Source organism: Crinia signifera, chromosome 6, assembly GCF_055691185.1.
Source record: "Crinia signifera chromosome 6, ASM5569118v1, whole genome shotgun sequence".
Lineage (NCBI taxonomy): Eukaryota > Metazoa > Chordata > Amphibia > Anura > Myobatrachidae > Crinia > Crinia signifera.
In genome coordinates, this window is record NC_139222.1 from 217,840,140 (window position 1) to 217,863,022 (window position 22,883).

Sequence of the window (22,883 nt, forward strand, 5' to 3'; positions counted from 1 at the left end):
TTTTCTTTTCTTTTTGCGCTCTCTTTTCTCTCTCTTTTGTTTTGGGATTTTTTTTTCCTCCTTTCTCTCTTTTGTTTTGGGAATTTTTTTTCCTCTTCCATTTTTTTCCGAGCCCAACAATTGATGATCATTGAGAGGGGGATTTAGAAAAAGTATCACTTACCTTCTTCGGACCATCATTTGGGTGGTAACTGCCAATAAAAGAAAACATTGGCCCACCCAGCTCACCTACACATGACTGTCCTGTCTGCCTGTCTGTTCCAAGTGACTGTCTGGCTGTCAGGTTCCGCCGGATTCCGAGTGAGCAGCTTGTGATGTCATAGAGGGCAGATTGTGATGTCACACAAAGGGTCCTGCCTCATGAATGCCTGTCCATCTGACTGTCTACTACTGCTGCTGAATGGGCTCAAAACAGGAAAGCCGTCATTGCAACTGATGTTGCAAGATTCCTCCTTCTCCTCTGCAGCAGCTAGCTGATTGATTTAGTCAGCAGCAGTTCGTCAGGGACACAGGCATGCAGCAGCAAAGAGCGAGGAGACAGCTGGCTGCTGCTGCTTGCCTGTTGGTCGTCTGCCTAGTGGGTGTGTGTCTGTAGTTGACGCGACGTCAACAGACGGGGCGGAGCACATGCAAGTTCGGCCTCCTACCCAGCTGAGGCTCCCTGCCCGCCCGCCGACGACCTAATCACAAAATCAGTTGGATGGCTACTCGTCCTCCGGTCCCTGTCCAGCACTTCAAGTCCTATTCACACCTGCCGTACAGCCAGGTATCTTTCAGACTGCAACGACAAAGAAGTGATGTGTGTGTGTTAGATGTGTCCGTGGTGCTGATCTCTTCTCCACCAGTGTTGGTGGCCGAATTCCGGTTCGCGCGCTTTGCTGGGACCCCATTCGGGTTATCGCTTCTCGGCCTTTTGGCTAAGATCAAGTGTAGTATCTGTTCTTATCAGTGGGTATGGACTGGCCTCTGGCAGAGAATAGAGAAAGGTGGGACTGAGTAGCTGCTCTGATGGGCGGAGGGTGTGGGACCCCTCTGTTTTTTCCCGGGAGCAGTGAAAAGTCTCACTGAGTATCTTCACCTCTGCCTTTGGTAGGAGGTGTTGTTTCCGTAAATCCACTGGTAAGAGGGGGGGAGAAACACTGGGCCTAGTAGTTTGACTCTCTTGACGGGGTTTGTAGCCCCCGAAGGATGAGACAGCGAAAGGCTCAGTCGAGTATCCATTCCCAGGGAGCGGAGAAAGGTTGGGACTGAGTAGATGGCTCCTGTTCCAGAGGATCGCAAGCCTCTGAGGGGGAGACCGCGAAAGGCCCAGCTTAGTACCTTAACCCTGGGAGCGGAGAAACACTGGGACTGAGTAGATTGCTCTTCCGGAGGGGGTGCAGCCCCTAAGGGAGTCTTTCGAAAGGCCCAGTGGAGTACCCATTCCCATGCCAGGGGCTGGAAAGTGCCTGCTGTTGAGACGGAGAAACACTTGGTCGGACGCTGACTGGCTGGCTGCTTGGAGTCCGAGGCTGCACTGTGCCCCCGGGGAAACTCGGGGGTGCCGAACATGCACGGGTGATCCCAAAATCACCATGCACTAGTATGGCACTAGCACTGCGCACTTCCCCTCTAGGTTAGCGCTTCACGTCCTTACCTCGTCCTTTTGGATGGGGTAGGACAATTTTTCACACCCCCACCCCGGCCTTCTGGCTGGGGTCCTCTTTATTATTTATTTCTCTTCCTCTTCACGTTCGTGCACTTTTCACGTTTTCTGTTTTTTGTAGTGTGTCACGTTTTTTTTGGGTTGTGTGGTCGTCCCTTACGGGCCTTCCATTTCCCCAATGTGCCGAAGCTCTCGCCTTTTGGGGAGAGCTTCGGTCCCCCCGAGGACGACCCCGAGCCGCAAGGCAGAGGGAAGTCCACTGCGGGTCTCTCCAAAGCATGGGCTGCGGAGGACCCACCGTCCTAACCCTTTCGGGGGTTGAGGAATGAGGGTCTCTCTAAGCTTCGGCGAAGAGGACCCACCGTTCCCTATTTTCCCCTTGTCGGCCTTATGGCTGAGAGGGGTTAGGGGAAAAACGGGGCCCGTCTCCTTCGGGAGATAAGCCCACTCGATCGCACGGCCGCTTTTGCACGTGTTTAGGCACAGCACTGGTGGTAGGGAGCACACCTCGGGCTCCTGAGTTTCTTCAAACTCATCTGTTCTTATCAGTTGGGTATGGACTGGCCTCTGGCAGAGAATAGAGAAAGGTGAGACTGAGTAGCTGCTCTGATGGGCGGAGGGTGTGGGACCCCTCTGTTTTTTCCCGGGAGTAGTGAAAAGTCTCACTAAGTATCTTCACCTCTGCCAGTGGTAGGAGGCTCCGTAAACCCACTGGTAGGAGGGGGGAGAAACACTGGGCTTAGTAGTTTGACTCTCTTGACGGGGTTCGTAGCCCCCGAAGGATGAGACAGCGAAAGGCTCAGTCTAGTATCCATTCCCAGGGAGCGGAGAAAGGCTGGGACTGAGTAGATGGCTCCTGTTCCAGAGGTTCGTAGCCTCTGATGGGGAGACCGCGAAAAGCTCAGCCGAGTATCTTAACCCTGGGAGCGGAGAAACACTGGGACTGAGTAGATTGCTCTTCCGAGGGGGGTGCAGCCCCTAAGGGAGTCTTTCGAAAAGCCCAGTGGAGTACCCATTCCCATGCCAGGGGCTGGAAAGTACCTGCTGGTGAGACGGAGAAACACTTGGTCGGACGCTGACTGGCTGGCTGCCTGGAGTCCGAGGCTGCACTGTGCCCCCGGGGAAACTCGGGGGTGCCGGACATGCACGGGTGATCCCAAGTCACCTTGCACGAATGGCACTTGCACTGCGCACTTCCCTTTAGGTTAGCGCTTCACGTCCTTACCCTGTCCTTTTGGATGGAGTAGGACAATTTTTCACACCCCCCCCGGCCTTCTGGCTAGGGCCTTATTCTTTTCTTTTTATGATTTGCACGTTTTGCACTCCACGTTTTTCGTTAGTTTGTCACGTTTTTTTCATTTGGGTAGTGCGGCTGTCCCTAACGGGCCTTCCGTTCCCCAAACGTGACTGGGACTCTTCACCTTTTGGGGAGAGTCCCGGTTCCCTCGAGGGCAACCCCGAGCCGCAAGGCGGAGGGAAGCCTAAGCGGGTCCCTCCAAACCTTCGGGTGCGGAGGACCCACCGTCCGAAACCCTTCCGGGGGTGGAGGAAACGCGGGTCCCTCTGAGCTTCGGCGAAGAGGACCCACCGATCCCTTTTTTCCCTTCCTCGGCCTTATGGTTGAGGGGGGTTAGGGGAACCATGGGGCCTTTCTCCTTTGGGAGAGGGTCCAAACGTTCGTACGGCTGCCCCCTTTGCACGCGTTTAGTCACGTCACTGGTGGTGGTGGGAGCACACCTCGGGCTCCCTGAGTTTCTTCAAACTCAAACTCATCTGTTCTTATCAGTTGGGTATGGACTGGCCTCTGGCAGAGAATAGAGAAAGGTGGGACTGAGTAGCTGCTCTGATGGGCGGAGGGTGTGGGACCCCTCTGTTTTTTTCCCGGGAGTAGTGAAAAGTCTCACTAAGTATCTTCACCTCTGCCAGTGGTAGGAGGCTCCGTAAACCCACTGGTAGGAGGGGGGGAGAAACACTGGGCTTAGTAGTTTGACTCTCTTGACGGGGTTCGTAGCCCCCGAAGAATGAGACAGCGAAAGGCTCAGTTTAGTATCCATTCCCAGGGAGCGGAGAAAAGCTGAGACCGAGTAGATTGGTCCAGGTTGGGAAGGATCCAACCTGGGCACAGCGAAAAGCTCAGCCTAGTATCTTAACCCTGGGAGCGGAGAAACACTGGGACTGAGTAGATTGCTCTTCCGAGGGGGGTGCAGCCCCTAAGGGAGTCTTTCGAAAAGCCCAGTGGAGTACCCATTCCCATGCCGGGGGCTGGAAAGTGCCTGCTGGTGAGACGGAGAAACACTTGGTCGGACGCTGACTGGCTGGCTGCCTGGAGTCCGAGGCTGCACTGTGCCCCCGGGGAAACTCGGGGGTGCCGGACATGCACGGGTGATCCCAAGTCACCTTGCACGAATGGCACTTGCACTGCGCACTTCCCTTTAGGTTAGCGCTTCACGTCCTTACCCTGTCCTTTTGGATGGGGTAGGACAATTTTTCACACCCCCCCCGGCCTTCTGGCTAGGGCCTTATTCTTTTCTTTTTATGATTTGCACGTTTTGCACTCCACGTTTTTCGTTAGTTTGTCACGTTTTTTCATTTGGGTAGTGCGGCTGTCCCTAACGGGCCTTCCGTTCCCCAAACGTGACTGGGACTCTTCACCTTTTGGGGAGAGTCCCGGTTCCCTCGAGGGCAACCCCGAGCCGCAAGGCGGAGGGAAGCCTAAGCGGGTTCCTCCAAACCTTCGGGTGCGGAGGACCCACCGTCCGAAACCCTTCCGGGGGTGGAGGAAACGCGGGTCTCTCTAAGCTTAGGCAAAGAGGACCCACCGATCCCTTTTTTCCTTCCTCGGCCTTATGGCTGAGGGAGGTCAGGGGAACCATGGGGCCTTTCTCCTTTGGGAGAGGGCCACAAGTTCTGTACGGCTGCCCCCTGTGCACGCGTTTAGTCACGTCACTGGTGGTGGTGGGAGCACACCTCGGGCTCCCTGAGTTTCTTCAAACTCATCTGTTCTTATCAGTTTAATATCTGATACGCCCCCTATCTGGGGGCCATATATTAAATGGATTTTTAGAACAGGGAGATGGAAGAAGAGCTTGCTCTGTCCACTCCACGCATTGACCTGGTATTGCAGTACTTCCAGGACCGGTGCACCTTCCTAATCTGTTATCCAAAAATAGACTATTTCCATTCCTGGCACTTGATTTGGAGTATCAATTGTTTGTGCACCTTTGTACTAACTTTGTATTTAGAAATGCATGCATTTGCTGCTTCAAGGTTTAACCCTTGTGCATAAATACTTTGAAATCCTGCCTCCAGTGTATCATTTTGTGACTATTTCTTGACTCCTTGAATTGTACTTTCTGGAATCGAGGCAGTTAAATATTTTTACGTGACACTACACTTGATATCAGCATATGCGGCCTAGCCAAAAGACCGGAAGCCTGCCTAAATTAAAGGACTTATCAATCGCTGCGACCTCCCAATAAATATGCAAAGACTATGTGACTTACCTACGATCTTACCACGGAAACATCAACTGGATCACAGCAATGGCATTTTTGGACCCCCCCTCCCTCTCCATTTGAAATGGCTTGTTTTTTGTTTGTTTGTTTTTTTCCTTTTTTTTTTCTTGATCTCTTATATTTTTTTTCTTTTCTTTTTGCGCTCTCTTTTCTCTCTCTTTTGTTTTGGGATTTTTTTTTCCTCTTTTCTCTCTTTTGTTTTGGGAATTTTTTTTCCTCTTCCATTTTTTTCCGAGCCCAACAATTGATGATCATTGAGAGGGGGATTTAGAAAAAGTATCACTTACCTTCTTCGGACCATCATTTGGGTGGTAACTGCCAATAAAAGAAAACATTGGCCCACCCAGCTCACCTACACATGACTGTCCTGTCTGCCTGTCTGTTCCAAGTGACTGTCTGGCTGTCAGGTTCCGCCGGATTCCGAGTGAGCAGCTTGTGATGTCATAGAGGGCAGATTGTGATGTCACACAAAGGGTCCTGCCTCATGAATGCCTGTCCATCTGACTGTCTACTACTGCTGCTGAATGGGCTCAAAACAGGAAAGCCGTCATTGCAACTGATGTTGCAAGATTCCTCCTTCTCCTCTGCAGCAGCTAGCTGATTGATTTAGTCAGCAGCAGTTCGTCAGGGACACAGGCATGCAGCAGCAAAGAGCGAGGAGACAGCTGGCTGCTGCTGCTTGCCTGTTGGTCGTCTGCCTAGTGGGTGTGTGTCTGTAGTTGACGCGACGTCAACAGACGGGGCGGAGCACATGCAAATTCGGCCTCCTACCCAGCTGAGGCTCCCTGCCCGCCCGCCGACGACCTAATCACAAAATCAGTTGGATGGCTACTCGTCCTCCGGTCCCTGTCCAGCACTTCAAGTCCTATTCACACCTGCCGTACAGCCAGGTATCTTTCAGACTGCAACGACAAAGAAGTGATGTGTGTGTGTTAGATGTGTCCGTGGTGCTGATCTCTTCTCCACCAGTGTTGGTGGCCGAATTCCGGTTCGCGCGCTTTGCTGGGACCCCATTCGGGTTATCGCTTCTCGGCCTTTTGGCTAAGATCAAGGTTTATTGCCGAGGTCTGGGTCAGGGGCTGGCTAGGAGGGATCCTTGGACTCTTGGAGTTGGACAGTGCGGAGCGGAGCTGTGAAAGAAAATGGAGGGACTTCGAAATTCTATTCGTTTCGTGGTGGCGGAGCAGGAGAGATACCGGATTACCCTTTATTCCATTGCTACGCAGATATTGATCAAATTGGCAAAGGTGAAGGTGAAGGAGGAAGTTTTTTGTATGCAAGAATTCCCAAACTCAGGTACATATGATATTTCATTTTATGATGGAGAAAAATGTCTGCAAGTGTATGAGACTATAAAAAATAATGCAGATGACCCTATCCTGAAACTGGTCCAGGTTATTCCCCTGTTTTCCAATGTGGTGACGCCTGTGACAGTCCATGTCTTTAACCCCTTCATGGACCTGGAGCTAATTAAAGCTTTCCTTATGAACTACTGCTCAGAAATTAAAGGAGGAGTACAGCAAAAAAATGTTTTTGGGGTGTTTAATGGCAAAATCCGATACTGGGTTAAGTTCAGAAAACATGCAAGGGGTATTGGAGGGATTATGCACCCCCCTGCAAATTTTTCTGTGGGTGGAAACAGGGCCTATATGTATTATCCAGGCCAGCCCACCTATTGCAGGAAATGTTTCCAGTTTGGGCACGTTATGAAAGACTGCACAAATGAGAAGGGTTGCAGGAACTGTAAGACAACTGGGCATGAGTCTGGAGAATGCCCAGAACCTAGACTTTGTGATATTTGTTTCATGCCAGGGCATACATGTAATGTGTGTCCTATGGCGAAGGCGAGGAGAGAGGGCTCCGTCCCTCGCAGTTACGCTGATGCAGCTGGTAGTGCTGCGAGACAGGAAAAGGAGAAAAGTGATGCTGCGGCTGCCAACATAGCCACTGGGAGAAGCGCTGGTGCGGCAGCAGCGTCATTTAGTACTGTGAGTGATGTGCCCACTGGGGCAGCTGAGGACAGGGGTGTTGACCCTAAAAAATCCATGCAGGAGCAAGGAAAAAAGCTGTTTAAAACACAGGAATCCCTTTCGGTGAAGGTAACTGAAGGGGTTAAAAGTCCTGTGAGGCAGAGAGGGGAATCATCAGCTTCAGCTGTGTCTGATAGCAATTCCTCTCCACCTGTGAAAGAGAAGCTTGTGAGAACTGTGGCTGATTCTGTGCCTGTGGATGTTAACCCTAGCATGGACATAGTGGACCCTGTGAGTCCATCTGGGGAAGGAGACAGGTCAGAAACAGATGAAATACACTGGTCTGACTCCACTGTTACTGGAGCTGATTCTGAGAGTGATGGCTTCGAGACTGTTACTAGGAAGCCAGGCAGGAAGGCTAGTGCGAGTGGGGAAGCTGTAAAAAAAAAAGCTCGCACTGAGGCCTTTGAGACTGATAATTCATATGCTGCTTTGAGTGAAAGCATGGAACTGAGTGGTGATTCACTGCAGTGTGGTCAGCAAGTGGGATCGCCTGCCAGTGTGTCATCAATTCCTTTTCTTGAAGATGATGCTGTGGCTGACCTGGCTGCAAAAATGGGAATGGGTTGATTTATATGATGTTTGTTTTATTTTCATGATGTAATGTTTTCTTTTGATATAATTTCATTGAATGTCAGATCATTGAAGAATAATGCAAGAAGGGCAGCAATCTTGGATGATTTGCATAGTAATAAGGGGGATATTTTTTGTTTGCAGGAAGGTTGTTTTGAAGGGTCTTTGGGGAGGGTGGTGAGTGGTTTTAAAGATTGTATTTGGTCAGGGTCTAGAGAGAACCGTAATGATGGAATTGGGGTTCTGATAAAAAACAAGGATATAAAAGTTATTGATTTTGTTATTATTGAAAGTGGGAGGTGCTTATTGGTTAATTTATGTTTCAAGGGATTTAAGTTTAGATTGCTTAATGTGTATGCTCACACTGACAGGAGCAAAAGAAAAGAGCTTTTTGAAAAGTTGAAATTTTTTTTGCATGGGAGAATGCCTTTGATTTTAGTTGGGGATTTTAATATTGATTTAGAGAAGGGGAATTTAGATAGTTCAGGAAATATTCTATGTCAAATGCTGCAGGATTTTTGTTTAAAAGATGTTGTCACACTATGTAATATTGTCCCGAAACCAGTTACTTATCATGCTGATAGGGGGCATGTGGAGTCTAGATTAGACTATATGTTTATTTCTAAGGGGTTGTGTTGTAAGGGATATGATCAGAGGAGGGTGGGTTTTTCAGATCATGAGGCTATTATGGGTTCTTTCGAGGGGGGGAGTAGAATCAAGTATGGGAGGGGAATTTGGAAGTTTAATTGTAGGATTTTGGAAGATGATTTCGTTAGGAAGGTTTTTATTTCTAATTATGAAAAATGGAAGCATAGAAAGGGGGAGTTTTCTAATATTCTAGAGTGGTGGGATTTTGTTAAAAAGCAGTCAAAATTTTTCTTTATGAAATGGGGTTGGAAGTTGGCTAGGAGAAGGAAAATTAATTATGCGAATGCTTGTAGAAGATTAGATTATTTATATAATTTAAGAGAGTGGGGTTATGATGTGAAAGAGGAGATTATGGAAGAAAGGGAGAAAATTAACAAAGAGTTGCATGAGAGGGGGAAGAGTATTATTTTTAAAGCAAAAGTAGATGTGCTTGAAAAGGATGAAAAATGTTCTAGGTTTTTTTTCAAGAAAGTGTGCAGTGAGAATAGAGATATGGATGGGGTGTTTGATAAGGATGGATGTGAGGTTGAGGGTGATGAGATGATGAATGCTGTGGTGGATTTTTATGAGGAATTGTATAAGGAAAAATGGAGAGATGAAAGTATGGATGAGGATTTGTTAGGGGCATTGGAGGGTGGTGTGTATGAGGATGAGAGTGGGTGTTTTTTGTCTGGAATATCTGAGTTAGAAGTTGTGAATGTGCTGAAAGAGGCGAAGAGGAATAAAACGCCTGGGAGTGACGGATTGTCTGTGGAATTTTATGTTTTATTGTGGGATGTGATTGGGAAGGATGTGTTGGAAGTTTTTAAGTATATGTGGGAGAATGGTGTGATTGCAGAGTCTATGAAAGAAGGTGTGATTGTGTTATTATTTAAAAAAGGTGATAGAAAGGTGTTGGGTAACTGGAGGCCGATAACATTATTGAATGTTGATTATAAGTTATATGCTAAGATTTTTGTTAATAGGATGAAAGGTGTGTTGGAGCAAGTGGTGGGTGAGGATCAAGTATGTGGTGTGCCTGGGAGAAGGATGTCTGAGAATTTAGGTTTATTGCGTGATCTGATTAGTGATTGTAGTGTGAGAAAGAGATTGTGTTTTTTGTTTTCTATTGATTTTGAGAAGGCGTATGACAGAGTGTCTCATTGTTTTATGTTTAAGGTATTGGAAAAGATGGGTTTTCCTGATTTTTTTATTAAGCGTGTGAGAAGTTTGTATGATGGTGTGAAAAGTAAGGTGCTAGTGAATGGTGTTGAGAGTGAATGGATTAAGGTTGAAAGTGGGGTTAGGCAGGGGTGTCCTTTGTCACCCATTTTATTTATCTGTGTGATTGAGGTTTTGTTATGCATGATTAGGAGAGATAAGAGTGTGAGAGGTTTATTGGTTCCTGGTAGTGGGGGGAAGTGTGTAAAGACTTTGGGATATATGGATGATGTGGTTGTGATAGGTGAGAATGTAGCAAATGTGAATAGGATCAAGTTGTTAATAGGTTTTTTTTGTGCTGTGTCGGCATTTAAGGTTAACTGGGAAAAATCGAAGTTAAAAGTGTTTGGTGGAAATATGGACAGTGTGAGTGGCATAGCTTGTGTGAATGGAGGTATTAAGGTGTTGGGAATTATTTTTGAAGATGATTTGAAAGGGAGAACAAGTTGGGATGAATGTGGTATGAAAGTATCAAGAAAATTAAATTTTTGGAGAATGAGGAGTTTATCCTTTTCAGGGAAGGTGTTGATCATAAAAAGTGTGATTCTTCCATTGTTGCTTTTTGTGGCATGTGTGTTTCCAGGTAATAGTAGATGTAAGAGGAAGGTTGAAAGGATTTTGTTTTTATTCTTGTGGGGTTGCAGGATGGAGAGATTGAGGAGAGTGGATGTGATGAAGGCTTGGCATAATGGTGGAATTGGATTTCCAAATATTGAAGTGTTTCTGGGATTGAATGGTGTGGTTGCGATTGTGAGATTGTATGAAAGGGATAGTAAGGCTGCATGCATGATGAAATATATGGCTGGATGGATGTTACAAGGTTTAGGATGGAGTGTGAGGGATATGTGTAAACCGGTGGCTGAGAGGTGTCCTGTGTGGTATAGTGTAGTGGAAGTTTTCATTAGGAAGTTTGAGCTAAGTAGTGTTAGAATGGGTGAATTTAAAGAAAAGAAGAAGATTCTGAAGATGTTGGAAGATAAAGAATGCATGTGTAATATTGAGTGTTTGAATGTGAAAGAAGTGAAAGAGGTGTGGAAAAGCATGAGTGTGAAAGGTATGACAAATAGGCAAAAGGATATTGTTTGGATGGGTATGCATGGTGTCTTGCCAGTTCGTGAAGTGCAAAAGAAAAGAGATTTGGTTAGTTCTGATGTTTGTCCGAGAGAAAGGTGTGGTGGGCGTGAATCCATTTTGCATTTATTTTGGAATTGTGATTTTGCACAAAAGGTGTGGAAAAGTATGGGTGGATTATGCAAGGAAGTGGTGGGAATGAATGTAGTGTCATGGAAAATGGTAATGTTTGGATTGGGTGCATGTGGTAATGTAAAAGCAAGGTTGTTGTGGTTGATTGTGGCTTGTGTAAAAGAAGTGTTGTGGGATGCAAGGAATTTGAGTGTATTCAGGAAGGATGAGTTGGCTGTGAATGATTGTATAAAAATGGTGTTGAGTAAGTTATATGTTTGTTATTTGTATGATAAAAGGAATGGTGGGGTAGGTACCGATGCGGAGGGTTATTGGAAGGTTAAGAAATGGAGGTTTGTGGTGAATACCGAATAGGCATGGTTATGCTAAAGGATGATTTTGTTTTTGCTTTGATTGGTAATTGTTATGCTGAAATTGTAGCATGGTATTGTTTTGTTATTCTTGTACATTCTTTTTGATATTTATGAATTGATAAGAAACAGATTTTTCTTTTAAAAAAAAAAAAAAAAATCTGTTCTTATCAGTTTAATATCTGATACGCCCCCTATCTGGGGGCCATATATTAAATGGATTTTTAGAACAGGGAGATGGAAGAAGAGCTTGCTCTGTCCACTCCACGCATTGACCTGGTATTGCAGTACTTCCAGGACCGGTGCACCTTCCTAATCTGTTATCCAAAAATAGACTATTTCCATTCCTGGCACTTGATTTGGAGTATCAATTGTTTGTGCACCTTTGTATTTAGAAATGCATGCATTTGCTGCTTCAAGGTTTAACCCTTGTGCATAAATACTTTGAAATCCTGCCTCCAGTGTATCATTTTGTGACTATTTCTTGACTCCTTGAATTGTACTTTCTGGAATCGAGGCAGTTCAATATTTTTACGTGACACTACACTTGATATCAGCATGTGCGGCCTAGGCAAAAGACCGGAAGCCTGCCTAAATTAAAGGACTTATCAATCGCTGCGACCTCCCAATAAATATGCAAACACTATGTGACTTACCTACGATCTTACCACGGAAACATCAACTGGATCACAGCAATGGCATTTTTGGACCCCCCTCCCTCTCCATTTGAAATGGCTTGTTTTTTTTTTTTTTTCCTCTCTCTTTCTTTCTTTCTTTATTTCTTATATTTTTTTCTTTTCTTTTTGCGCGCTCTTTTCTCTCTTTTGTTTTGGGAATTTTTTTTCCTCATTTCTTTTGTTATGGGAATTTTTTTTCCTCTTCCATTTTTTTTTCCGAGCCAAACAATTGATGATCATTGAGAGGGGGATTTAGAAAAAGTATCACTTACCTTCTTCGGACCATCATTTGGGTTGTAACTGCCAATAAAAGAAAACATTGGCCCACCCAGCTCACCTACACATGACTGTCCTGTCTGCCTGTCTGTTCCAAGTGACTGTCTGGCTGTCAGGTTCCGCCGGATTCCGAGTGAGCAGCTTGTGATGTCATAGAGGGCAGATTGTGATGTCACACAAAGGGTCCTGCCACATGAATGCCTGTCCATCTGACTGTCTACTACTGCTGCTGAATGGGCTCAAAACAGGAAAGCCGTCATTGCACCTGATTGTGCAAGATTCCTCCTTCTCCTCTGCAGCAGCTAGCTGATTGATTTAGTCAGCAGCAGTTCGTCAGGGACACAGGCATGCAGCAGCAAAGAGCGAGGAGACAGCTGGCTGCTGCTGCTTGCCTGTTGGTCGTCTGCCTAGTGGGTGTGTGTCTGTTGACGCGACGTCAACAGACGGGGCGGAGCACATGCAAATTTGGCCTCCTACCCAGCTGAGGCTCCCTTCCCGGCCGCCGACGACCTAATCACAAAATCAGTTGGATGGCTACTCGTCCTCCGGTGCCTGTCCAGCACTTCAAGTCCTAATCACACCTGCTGTACAGCCAGGTATCTTTCAGACTGCAACGACAAAGAAGTGATGTGTGTGTGTTAGATGTGTCCGTGGTGCTGATCTCCTCTCCACCAGTATTGCTGGCCGAATTCAGGTTCGCGCGGTTTGCTGGGAGCCCATTCGGGTTATCGCTTCTCGGCCTTTTGGCTAAGATCAAGTGTAGTATCTGTTCTTATCAGTTTAATATCTGATACGCCCCCTATCTGGGGGCCATATATTAAATGGATTTTTAGAACAGGGAGATGGAAGAAGAGCTTGCTCTGTCCACTCCACGCATTGACCTGGTATTGCAGTACTTCCAGGACCGGTGCACCTTCCTAATCTGTTATCCAAAAATAGACTATTTCCATTCCTGGCACTTGATTTGGAGTATCAATTGTTTGTGCACCTTTTGTATTTAGAAATGCATGCATTTGCTGCTTCAAGGTTTAACCCTTGTGCATAAATACTTTGAAATCCTGCCTCCAGTGTATCATTTTGTGACTATTTCTTGACTCCTTGAATTGTACTTTCTGGAATCGAGGCAGTTCAATATTTTTACGTGACACTACACTTGATATCAGCATGTGCGGCCTAGGCAAAAGACCGGAAGCCTGCCTAAATTAAAGGACTTATCAATCGCTGCGACCTCCCAATAAATATGCAAACACTATGTGACTTACCTACGATCTTACCACGGAAACATCAACTGGATCACAGCAATGGCATTTTTGGACCCCCCTCCCTCTCCATTTGAAATGGCTTGTTTTTTTTTTTTTTTCCTCTCTCTTTCTTTCTTTCTTTATTTCTTATATTTTTTTCTTTTCTTTTTGCGCGCTCTTTTCTCTCTTTTGTTTTGGGAATTTTTTTTCCTCATTTCTTTTGTTATGGGAATTTTTTTTCCTCTTCCATTTTTTTTTCCGAGCCAAACAATTGATGATCATTGAGAGGGGGATTTAGAAAAAGTATCACTTACCTTCTTCGGACCATCATTTGGGTTGTAACTGCCAATAAAAGAAAACATTGGCCCACCCAGCTCACCTACACATGACTGTCCTGTCTGCCTGTCTGTTCCAAGTGACTGTCTGGCTGTCAGGTTCCGCCGGATTCCGAGTGAGCAGCTTGTGATGTCATAGAGGGCAGATTGTGATGTCACACAAAGGGTCCTGCCACATGAATGCCTGTCCATCTGACTGTCTACTACTGCTGCTGAATGGGCTCAAAACAGGAAAGCCGTCATTGCACCTGATTGTGCAAGATTCCTCCTTCTCCTCTGCAGCAGCTAGCTGATTGATTTAGTCAGCAGCAGTTCGTCAGGGACACAGGCATGCAGCAGCAAAGAGCGAGGAGACAGCTGGCTGCTGCTGCTTGCCTGTTGGTCGTCTGCCTAGTGGGTGTGTGTCTGTTGACGCGACGTCAACAGACGGGGCGGAGCACATGCAAATTTGGCCTCCTACCCAGCTGAGGCTCCCTTCCCGGCCGCCGACGACCTAATCACAAAATCAGTTGGATGGCTACTCGTCCTCCGGTGCCTGTCCAGCACTTCAAGTCCTAATCACACCTGCTGTACAGCCAGGTATCTTTCAGACTGCAACGACAAAGAAGTGATGTGTGTGTGTTAGATGTGTCCGTGGTGCTGATCTCCTCTCCACCAGTATTGCTGGCCGAATTCAGGTTCGCGCGGTTTGCTGGGAGCCCATTCGGGTTATCGCTTCTCGGCCTTTTGGCTAAGATCAAGTGTAGTATCTGTTCTTATCAGTTGGGTATGGACTGGCCTCTGGCAGAGAATAGAGAAAGGTGAGACTGAGTAGCTGCTCTGATGGGCGGAGGGTGTGGGACCCCTCTGTTTTTTCCCGGGAGTAGTGAAAAGTCTCACTAAGTATCTTCACCTCTGCCAGTGGTAGGAGGCTCCGTAAACCCACTGGTAGGAGGGGGGGAGAAACACTGGGCTTAGTAGTTTGACTCTCTTGACGGGGTTCGTAGCCCCCGAAGGATGAGACAGCGAAAGGCTCAGTCTAGTATCCATTCCCAGGGAGCGGAGAAAGGCTGGGACTGAGTAGATGGCTCCTGTTCCAGAGGTTCGTAGCCTCTGATGGGGAGACCGCGAAAGGCCCAGCTTAGTACCTTAACCCTGGGAGCGGAGAAACACTGGGACTGAGTAGATTGCTCTTCCGGATGGGGTGCAGCCCCTAAGGGAGTCTTTCGAAAGGCCCAGTGGAGTACCCATTCCCATGCCAGGGGCTGGAAAGTGCCTGCTGTTGAGACGGAGAAACACTTGGTCGGACGCTGACTGGCTGGCTGCCTGGAGTCCGAGGCTGCACTGTGCCCCCGGGGAAACTCGGGGGTGCCGGACATGCACGGGTGATCCCAAGTCACCTTGCACGAATGGCACTTGCACTGCGCACTTCCCTTTAGGTTAGCGCTTCACGTCCTTACCCTGTCCTTTTGGATGGGGTAGGACAATTTTTCACACCCCCCCCCCGGCCTTCTGGCTAGGGCCTTATTCTTTTCTTTTTATGATTTGCACGTTTTGCACTTCACGTTTTTCGTTAGTTTGTCACGTTTTTTCATTTGGGTAGTGCGGCTGTCCCTAACAGGCCTTCCGTTCCCCAAACGTGACTGGGACTCTTCACCTTTTGGGGAGAGTCCCGGTTCCCTCGAGGGCAACCCCGAGCCGCAAGGCGGAGGGAAGCCTAAGCGGGTCTCTCCAAACCTTCGGGTGCGGAGGACCCACCGTCCGAAACCCTTCCGGGGGTGGAGGAAACGCGGGTCCCTCTGAGCTTCGGCGAAGAGGACCCACCGATCCCTTTTTTCCCTTCCTCGGCCTTATGGTTGAGGGGGGTCAGGGGAACCATGGGGCCTTTCTCCTTTGGGAGAGGGCCCACACGTTCGTACGGCTGCCCCCTGTGCACGCGTTTAGTCACGTCACTGGTGGTGGTGGGAGCACACCTCGGGCTCCCTGAGTTTCTTCAAACTCATCTGTTCTTATCAGTTGGGTATGGACTGGCCTCTGGCAGAGAATAGAGAAAGGTGAGACTGAGTAGCTGCTCTGATGGGCGGAGGGTGTGGGACCCCTCTGTTTTTTCCCGGGAGTAGTGAAAAGTCTCACTGAGTATCTTCACCTCTGCCTTTGGTAGGAGGTGTTGTTTCCGTAAATCCACTGGTAAGAGGGGGGGAGAAACACTGGGCCTAGTAGTTTGACTCTCTTGACGGGGTTTGTAGCCCCCGAAGGATGAGTCAGCGAAAGGCTCAGTCTAGTATCCAATCCCAGGGAGCGGAGAAAGGTTGGGACTGAGTAGATGGCTCCTGTTCCAGAGGTTCGTAGCCTCTGATGGGGAGACCGCGAAAGGCCCAGCTTAGTACCTTAACCCTGGGAGCGGAGAAACACTGGGACTGAGTAGATTGCTCTTCCGGAGGGGGTGCAGCCCCTAAGGGAGTCTTTCGAAAGGCCCAGTGGAGTACCCATTCCCATGCCAGGGGCTGGAAAATGCCTGCCTGGTGAGACGGAGAAAAGCTTGGTCGGACGCTGAAGGGTCGGCTGCCTGGAGTCCGAGGCTGCACTGTGCCCCCGGGGAAACTCGGGGGTGCCGGACATGCACGGGTGATCCCAAGTCACCTTGCACGAATGGCACTTGCACTGCGCACTTCCCTTTAGGTTAGCGCTTCACGTCCTTACCCTGTCCTTTTGGATGGGGTAGGACAATTTTTCACACCCCCCCCCCGGCCTTCTGGCTAGGGCCTTATTCTTTTCTTTTTATGATTTGCACGTTTTGCACTTCACGTTTTTTCGTTAGTTTGTCACGTTTTTTCATTTGGGTAGTGCGGCTGTCCCTAACAGGCCTTCCGTTCCCCAAACGTGACTGGGACTCTTCACCTTTTGGGGAGAGTCCCGGTTCCCTCGAGGGCAACCCCGAGCCGCAAGGCGGAGGGAAGCCTAAGCGGGTCTCTCCAAACCTTCGGGTGCGGAGGACCCACCGTCCGAAACCCTTCCGGGGGTGGAGGAAACGCGGGTCCCTCTGAGCTTCGGCGAAGAGGACCCACCGATCCCTTTTTTCCCTTCCTCGGCCTTATGGTTGAGGGGGGTCAGGGGAACCATGGGGCCTTTCTCCTTTGGGAGAGGGCCCACACGTTCGTACGGCTGCCCCCTGTGCACGCGTTTAGTCACGTCACTGGTGGTGGTGGGAGCACACCTCGGGCTCCCTGAGTTTCTTCAAACTCATCTGTTCTTATCAGTTTAATATCTGATACGCCCCCTATCTGGGGGCCATATATTAAATGGATTTTTAGAACAGGGAGATGGAAGAAGAGCTTGCTCTGTCCACTCCACGCATTGACCTGGTATTGCAGTACTTCCAGGACCGGTGCACCTTCCTAATCTGTTATCCAAAAATAGACTATTTCCATTCCTGGCACTTGATTTGGAGTATCAATTGTTTGTGCACCTTTGTATTTAGAAATGCATGCATTTGCTGCTTCAAGGTTTAACCCTTGTGCATAAATACTTTGAAATCCTGCCTCCAGTGTATCATTTTGTGACTATTTCTTGACTCCTTGAATTGTACTTTCTGGAATCGAGGCAGTTAAATATTTTTACGTGACACTACACTTGATATCAGCATGTGCGGCCTAGGCAAAAGACCGGAAGCCTGCCTAAATTAAAGGACTTATCAATCGCTGCGACCTCCCAATAAATATGCAAACACTATGTGACTTACCTACGATCTTACCACGGAAACATCAACTGGATCACAGCAATGGCATTTTTGGACCCCCCTCCCTCTCCATTTGAAATGGCTTGGTTTTTTTTTTTTCCTCTCTCTTTCTTTCTTTATTTCTTATATTTTTTTCTTTTCTTTTTGCGCGCTCTTTTCTCTCTTTTGTTTTGGGAATTTTTTTTCCTCATTTCTTTTGTTTTGGGAATTTTTTTTCCTCATTTCTTTTGTTATGGGAATTTTTTTTCCTCTTCCATTTTTTTTCCGAGCCAAACAATTGATGATCATTGAGAGGGGGGATTTAGAAAAAGTATCACTTACCTTCTTCGGACCATCATTTGGGTGGTAACTGCCAATAAAAGAAAACATTGGCCCACCCAGCTCACCTACACATGACTGTCCTGTCTGCCTGTCTGTTCCAAGTGACTGTCTGGCTGTCAGGTTCCGCCGGATTCCGAGTGAGCAGCTTGTGATGTCATAGAGGGCAGATTGTGATGTCACACAAAGGGTCCTGCCACATGAATGCCTGTCCATCTGACTGTCTACTACTGCTGCTGAATGGGCTCAAAACAGGAAAGCCGTCATTGCACCTGATTGTGCAAGATTCCTCCTTCTCCTCTGCAGCAGCTAGCTGATTGATTTAGTCAGCAGCAGTTCGTCAGGGACACAGGCATGCAGCAGCAAAGAGCGAGGAGACAGCTGGCTGCTGCTGCTTGCCTGTTGGTCGTCTGCCTAGTGGGTGTGTGTCTGTTGACGCGACGTCAACAGACGGGGCGGAGCACATGCAAATTTGGCCTCCTACCCAGCTGAGGCTCCCTTCCCGCCCGCCGACGACCTAATCACAAAATCAGTTGGATGGCTACTCGTCCTCCGGTCCCTGTCCAGCACTTCAAGTCCTAATCACACCTGCCGTACAGCCAGGTATCTTTCAGACTGCAACGACAAAAAAGTGATGTGTGTGTGTTAGATGTGTCCGTGGTGCTGATCTCCTCTCCACCAGTATTGCTGGCCGAATTCAGGTTCGCGCGGTTTGCTGGGAGCCCATTCGGGTTATCGCTTCTCGGCCTTTTGGCTAAGATCAAGTGTAGTATCTGTTCTTATCAGTTTATTCTGAGAGGCAGCTCTGCTCCTTGTTTCTTGGACCGACAACGGTCCTTCTCAGGGCTACCGCTGCCAGGCCGAGAAGAGCGAATTGAGCGAAGACGTCGAGACTGCGAGGAGGAGAAGACATCGCTGAAGAGGGAGAAGCCGGAGAAGACTGAGGGTCAGACTTGCTCTGCTCTGCCCTCCGAAGCGACTGCCGACCCCTCCACCTCTCGACGCCGAGGAAGAAGCTCCGCCCCCGACTGCGAGGAGAAGAGGATTTCGCCGGAAGAGGAGATCAACGCACCCTAGCCACCTGGGAGAGGCAGACTTGTTTGCTCTGCTCTCTCGAAGCCTTGCAGCACTCCCGAGCTGCCTAGGAGGGTCAGACTTTTCTGCTCTGCCCTCTGAAGCCTCCACCGCTCCGGAGCCGCCGCCGAGGGTCAGACTTTCTGCTCTGCCCTCCGAAGCTCTGCAACGCTCCCCAGCCTCCGTGGAGGGTTAGACTTGCTTTGCTCTGCCCTCTGAAGCCGTGCATCGCTCTCTAGCCACCTTGGAGGGTTAGACTTGTGTTGCTCTGCCCTCTGAAGCGACCCCTTCATCTCCTCCTCTCGTCGCCGGAGAAGACCCTTTGCCTCGACTTCAGCTGCCCCGAGAAGCCGGAAGGATGGCCACCGCCTCCACTTCGGCCCCCCTCGCTGGTAGGAAGCCCGGGAAGAAGGGTAAGTCACCGGCCGAATGTCCGACCAGATTGGCCGGCCCTAGCTCCACTGCCCCTTCTGCGACACCACCAACGGTGCCCGTCCAGGACCATTCCAAAGGCCTCCCAGCCCTGGAGCCCTGGATGAGGCAGACCGTGGTGATGAAGTTTAAGGAGACGGATGGACAGGTGCCGGACATGACGATCGACACCTTCGGCAAGAAGATGGTCGTCGAACAGGGATTCACGAGGGCTGAAACACTCAGCATTCAGAATTACCTGAAGGGGATCTTCTACGTCACCTTCACCTCCATTGCCATCTGTAAGAGGTACTGGGAGGCAGTGAAAGCGGCGAGACCCGAATCCCCTCTCTCTCGCTTTGTGGGCAACTGCCCTATCCAAAGGGAGGAGAGGCGGGTGACGGTTTCAATGCGCAGCCCTCACACGCCAGCCGGAGACATTGCCACATTTCTGGGCCGATTCTGCACGGTCGTGAGGAACCCTACAAGGATCATGACCGAGGATGGATTCTGGTCCACGAAGTGGGCAGTGATCGTCCGGCTGCACAAGGACACCTCGTGCCCAGAAGGAGTAAAGCACCTTCCACAGTGCTTCTCCCTGGGGGGAACAGCAGGACTTCTCCATTACTCTGACCAGCCGCGCAACTGCAGGAAGTGCAGCGGGAAGGATCACATGGCGAAGGACTGCAAGGTCCCGGCCTGCAAACATTGTCACATGGCTGGTCATGAGACAAAGGATTGCCCCACGAAGATGACCTGCCACCTGTGCGGCAAAGTAGAACACGTCTACCGGGACTGTCCCGACAGAGTGAGATCCTACGCCGCAGCAGTATCGGGTGTGGTAGCCCCTGCCAAGGTACCACCCAAGCCTGCACAGAAGAAGCAGATCCAGCAGAAACAAGGCGGTAAGAAACCTTCCCCTCCCCCCACCATTCCTAACCCTCCTCCCCTCCCTCCCTCTGCGACAGCAACCCCCACCCCGGCTGTTCGCACCACCCCCCCTCCATCACCCTCCCGACCTGTGACCCAACCCACCCTCCCTCCCACCACCCCCTCTCGCCCCCTCCCTGTCCCTCTCCTCTCCGAGGAAGAGTTTCCACCACTTGCCCATGCAGGAAATGTACAGCCGAGAAGGAAGAGGAAGGAGTTAGACAGCCCAGCTGCTGACCCAGAATCTTCCAAGAAAGCGGCAGTCGAATCGGTCGAGCCAGACCAGGACTCCCCCACCCTCGAGGAGGAGATGGAGGCATATGCAGAGGTCTTCGAGGAGAGTGGGGTGCCTGAGCTTGACAGCCTCAACAACATCGACCAACTGCTCAACAACATCGAGACACCCCAGCAGGGAGATCCGGTGGCCGACCCAGAGGAAGCACCTCCCGATGGGAGTGGTAAAGTATACGTATCGCCACAGTAACCTTTTTCTCTTAACAAATGGTAGCTTTTAATCTTTTTACCATTAATGTAAGGAGCATTAAGGATAAGAACAGACGTCAATCTATTTTTACCTTTCTTGACACTCAGAAATGTGATGTGTATATGTTGCAGGAATGCTCTCTCCCTTTCTCCAGGTCCTACAGGCACCTGGCCCGGCAGTGGTCCCATGGTCCATCCTACTGGTCCGGTGGAGGTGAGTGCAGGTCTGCAGGGGTAGCAATTCTTATTAGGGGCAGCCTCTTCACGTTAGATTCTGTCCAGGAGTTTGTCTGCGGGAGATTACTCGTCGTAGATGGGTCCTGGGCAGGTGAGCCTATCAGGCTAATCTGCGTGTATGCTTCACCCTTTAAGAATGAGCGTCTGGAATTATTCCAGACCCTGCGGACCCAGCTCGCCACCACCAGGGCTGTAGTGATGGCCGGGGACTTCAACTGCCCGATTGAAGGGGATGGTCGAAGCACCTGCAACTCTGCGAAGCTGGACATCACGTCCAACCTGCTCAGGGAAATGGTGGCCGAAGCATCACTGCGGGACGCTGTGGGCTCCATGGGGGCTGGCTCCGTGAATTTCACGTGGAGCCGCCCCGATGGCTCTGTGCGCTCCCGCATTGACTTTGTGTTCACATCCCGGGCAGTGCAGCAGGTTAGGCATTCTATGGTTCCCTGCTTCTTCTCTGACCACAGGGCCATTCTCTTCCAAGGGGTTCTGGGCCATGGTTTTCCATCTGGCCCAGGCTCCTGGAAGTTGAACTGTGCCTTACTGGAAAGGGAGGAAGTACTGGCTGAGCTTAAGGATGCCTACATCACATGGAAGAATGACAAATGTTATTTTGACTGTATGTCTGATTGGTGGGAATATGCCAAATCTAACATCCGCAGTTTCTTTCAGGCTAAAGGACGTATCCAGGCATGCGACCGTAAGAGGAACCTCAGAAAACTGCAGCGTGAGCTCCAGTCCCTGGTGGACCTCCAGCGGTGCGGCTGGGACGTGAAGGACGACCTGGACGAGACCAAAAAGAGCCTGAAAAGGCACTTTGAGGAGGAGTCCAGACGCATCATCTTCCGTTCCAAGGTGGAGAATCTGGAGAAGGGTGAGACGTGTTCTTCCTTCTTTTTCAGGAAACTCCACTCTGGCCATACGCCCCTGACAGAACTGCGTGATGAGAATGGCATCCCCAGACAGGGGAAGGAGGGCGTGATGAAGGTCGTTCGCGACTACTACAGCGACCTCTACTCCCCTAAGACTACAGACACAGATGAGGCGGATAAGTTCCTGTCAGGTATCACTAACACTATTGATCCTGCAGGTAAATCAGCCATGGATGCTCCCTTGGCGTTGGAGGAGGTGCTCTCTGCCGCTAAATCCTTTAGGCAGGGCAGGACTCCGGGCAGTGATGGTCTCCCAGCAGAGCTTTATGTTGCGCTGTGGGATCTCATTGGCCCGGACCTGCTCGAGCTGTACGAGGAGATGGTGGTGGAGGGCAAAATGCCTTCTTCGCTGAGGGAAGGAATGATCACGATCTTGTATAAGCGTAAGGGGGAGAGATGTGACCTGAAAAATTGGCGTCCCATCTCTCTTCTGAACGTGGACTACAAAATCCTCGCCAAGGTACTGGCCAACCGGCTGAAGGCTGTCATTGGGCAGATTGTTCATCCAGACCAAACCTGCGCCATCCCCGGCCGCAGAATCGCAGACAGCCTTGCCCTCCTCAGAGACACGGTCCATTACGTGAAAGACCGTAATGTGTGCACAGCCCTGATCAGTCTTGATCAGGAAAAGGCCTTTGACCGTGTCTCCCATGAGCTGATGGGCAAGGTACTGCGTAAATTTGGTCTTGGTGAGCTGTTCTGTTCGTATGTTAACCTGATGTACCTTGACATTTACAGCTCGGTGTTGGTGAACGGCTGGAAGACTGACCCCTTTTCAGTTATGTCTGGGGTCAGACAAGGCTGCCCTCTTTCACCTCTTCTTTTTGTTTGTGTTATAGAGCTCTTCGCTGTATCCATCAGGCAAAATCAAGAGATCAGAGGGATCACCGCACCGGGTCCAGACCACCCAGAGGCCAAGTGTTCGCTGTACATGGACGACGTCACTGTGTTCTGCGCAGACCAGAGATCGGTGACAGCTCTCGTCCAGACCTGCGAGGACTTCGGCCGTGCTTCAGGAGCAAAGGTTAACCTTGGGAAGTCAGAGGCTATGCTCTTCGGAAAGTGGCACCTGTCATCCTCCGCCCCATTT

General features: G+C 49.5%; 1 protein-coding gene, 2 non-coding genes and 5 pseudogenes across 3 annotated transcripts; all 8 read left to right on the forward strand.

Annotated features, from left to right (window-relative positions):
• Positions 1–897: 897 nt before the first annotated feature.
• LOC146012741 (U2 spliceosomal RNA) lies at positions 898–1,033 on the forward strand (annotated as a pseudogene).
• A 3,585-nt stretch (positions 1,034–4,618) lies between these two features.
• Positions 4,619–4,794, forward strand: LOC146012652 (U2 spliceosomal RNA; annotated as a pseudogene).
• A 5,747-nt stretch (positions 4,795–10,541) lies between these two features.
• On the forward strand, positions 10,542–20,947 carry LOC146009702 (uncharacterized). The gene is made up of 2 exons (XM_083150160.1): positions 10,542–10,665; positions 19,082–20,947. The coding sequence occupies exons 1-2, from the start codon at positions 10,542–10,544 to the stop codon at positions 20,623–20,625; spliced, it is 1,668 nt and encodes a 555-aa protein (XP_083006286.1). The 3' UTR covers positions 20,626–20,947.
• LOC146012620 (U2 spliceosomal RNA) lies at positions 11,293–11,477 on the forward strand. The gene has a single exon (XR_014445766.1). It is a non-coding gene; the product is annotated as a U2 spliceosomal RNA (small nuclear RNA).
• On the forward strand, positions 12,845–13,035 carry LOC146012221 (U2 spliceosomal RNA). Its single transcript, XR_014445392.1, has one exon. It is a non-coding gene; the product is annotated as a U2 spliceosomal RNA (small nuclear RNA).
• On the forward strand, positions 14,404–14,612 carry LOC146012723 (U2 spliceosomal RNA; annotated as a pseudogene).
• Positions 16,893–17,068, forward strand: LOC146012653 (U2 spliceosomal RNA; annotated as a pseudogene).
• On the forward strand, positions 18,461–18,567 carry LOC146012702 (U2 spliceosomal RNA; annotated as a pseudogene).
• Positions 20,948–22,883: the final 1,936 nt, after the last annotated feature.

Coding starts and splice junctions, on each gene's coding strand:
- LOC146009702 (XM_083150160.1), top strand. CDS start 10,542: ATGGGTGAATTTAAAGAAAAGAAGAAGATTCTGAAGATGTTGGAAGAT. Junction 10,666..19,081: donor GAAAAGCATGAGTGTGAAAG/GTATGACAAATA, acceptor TGCCCTCTGAAG/CGACCCCTTCATCTCCTCCT.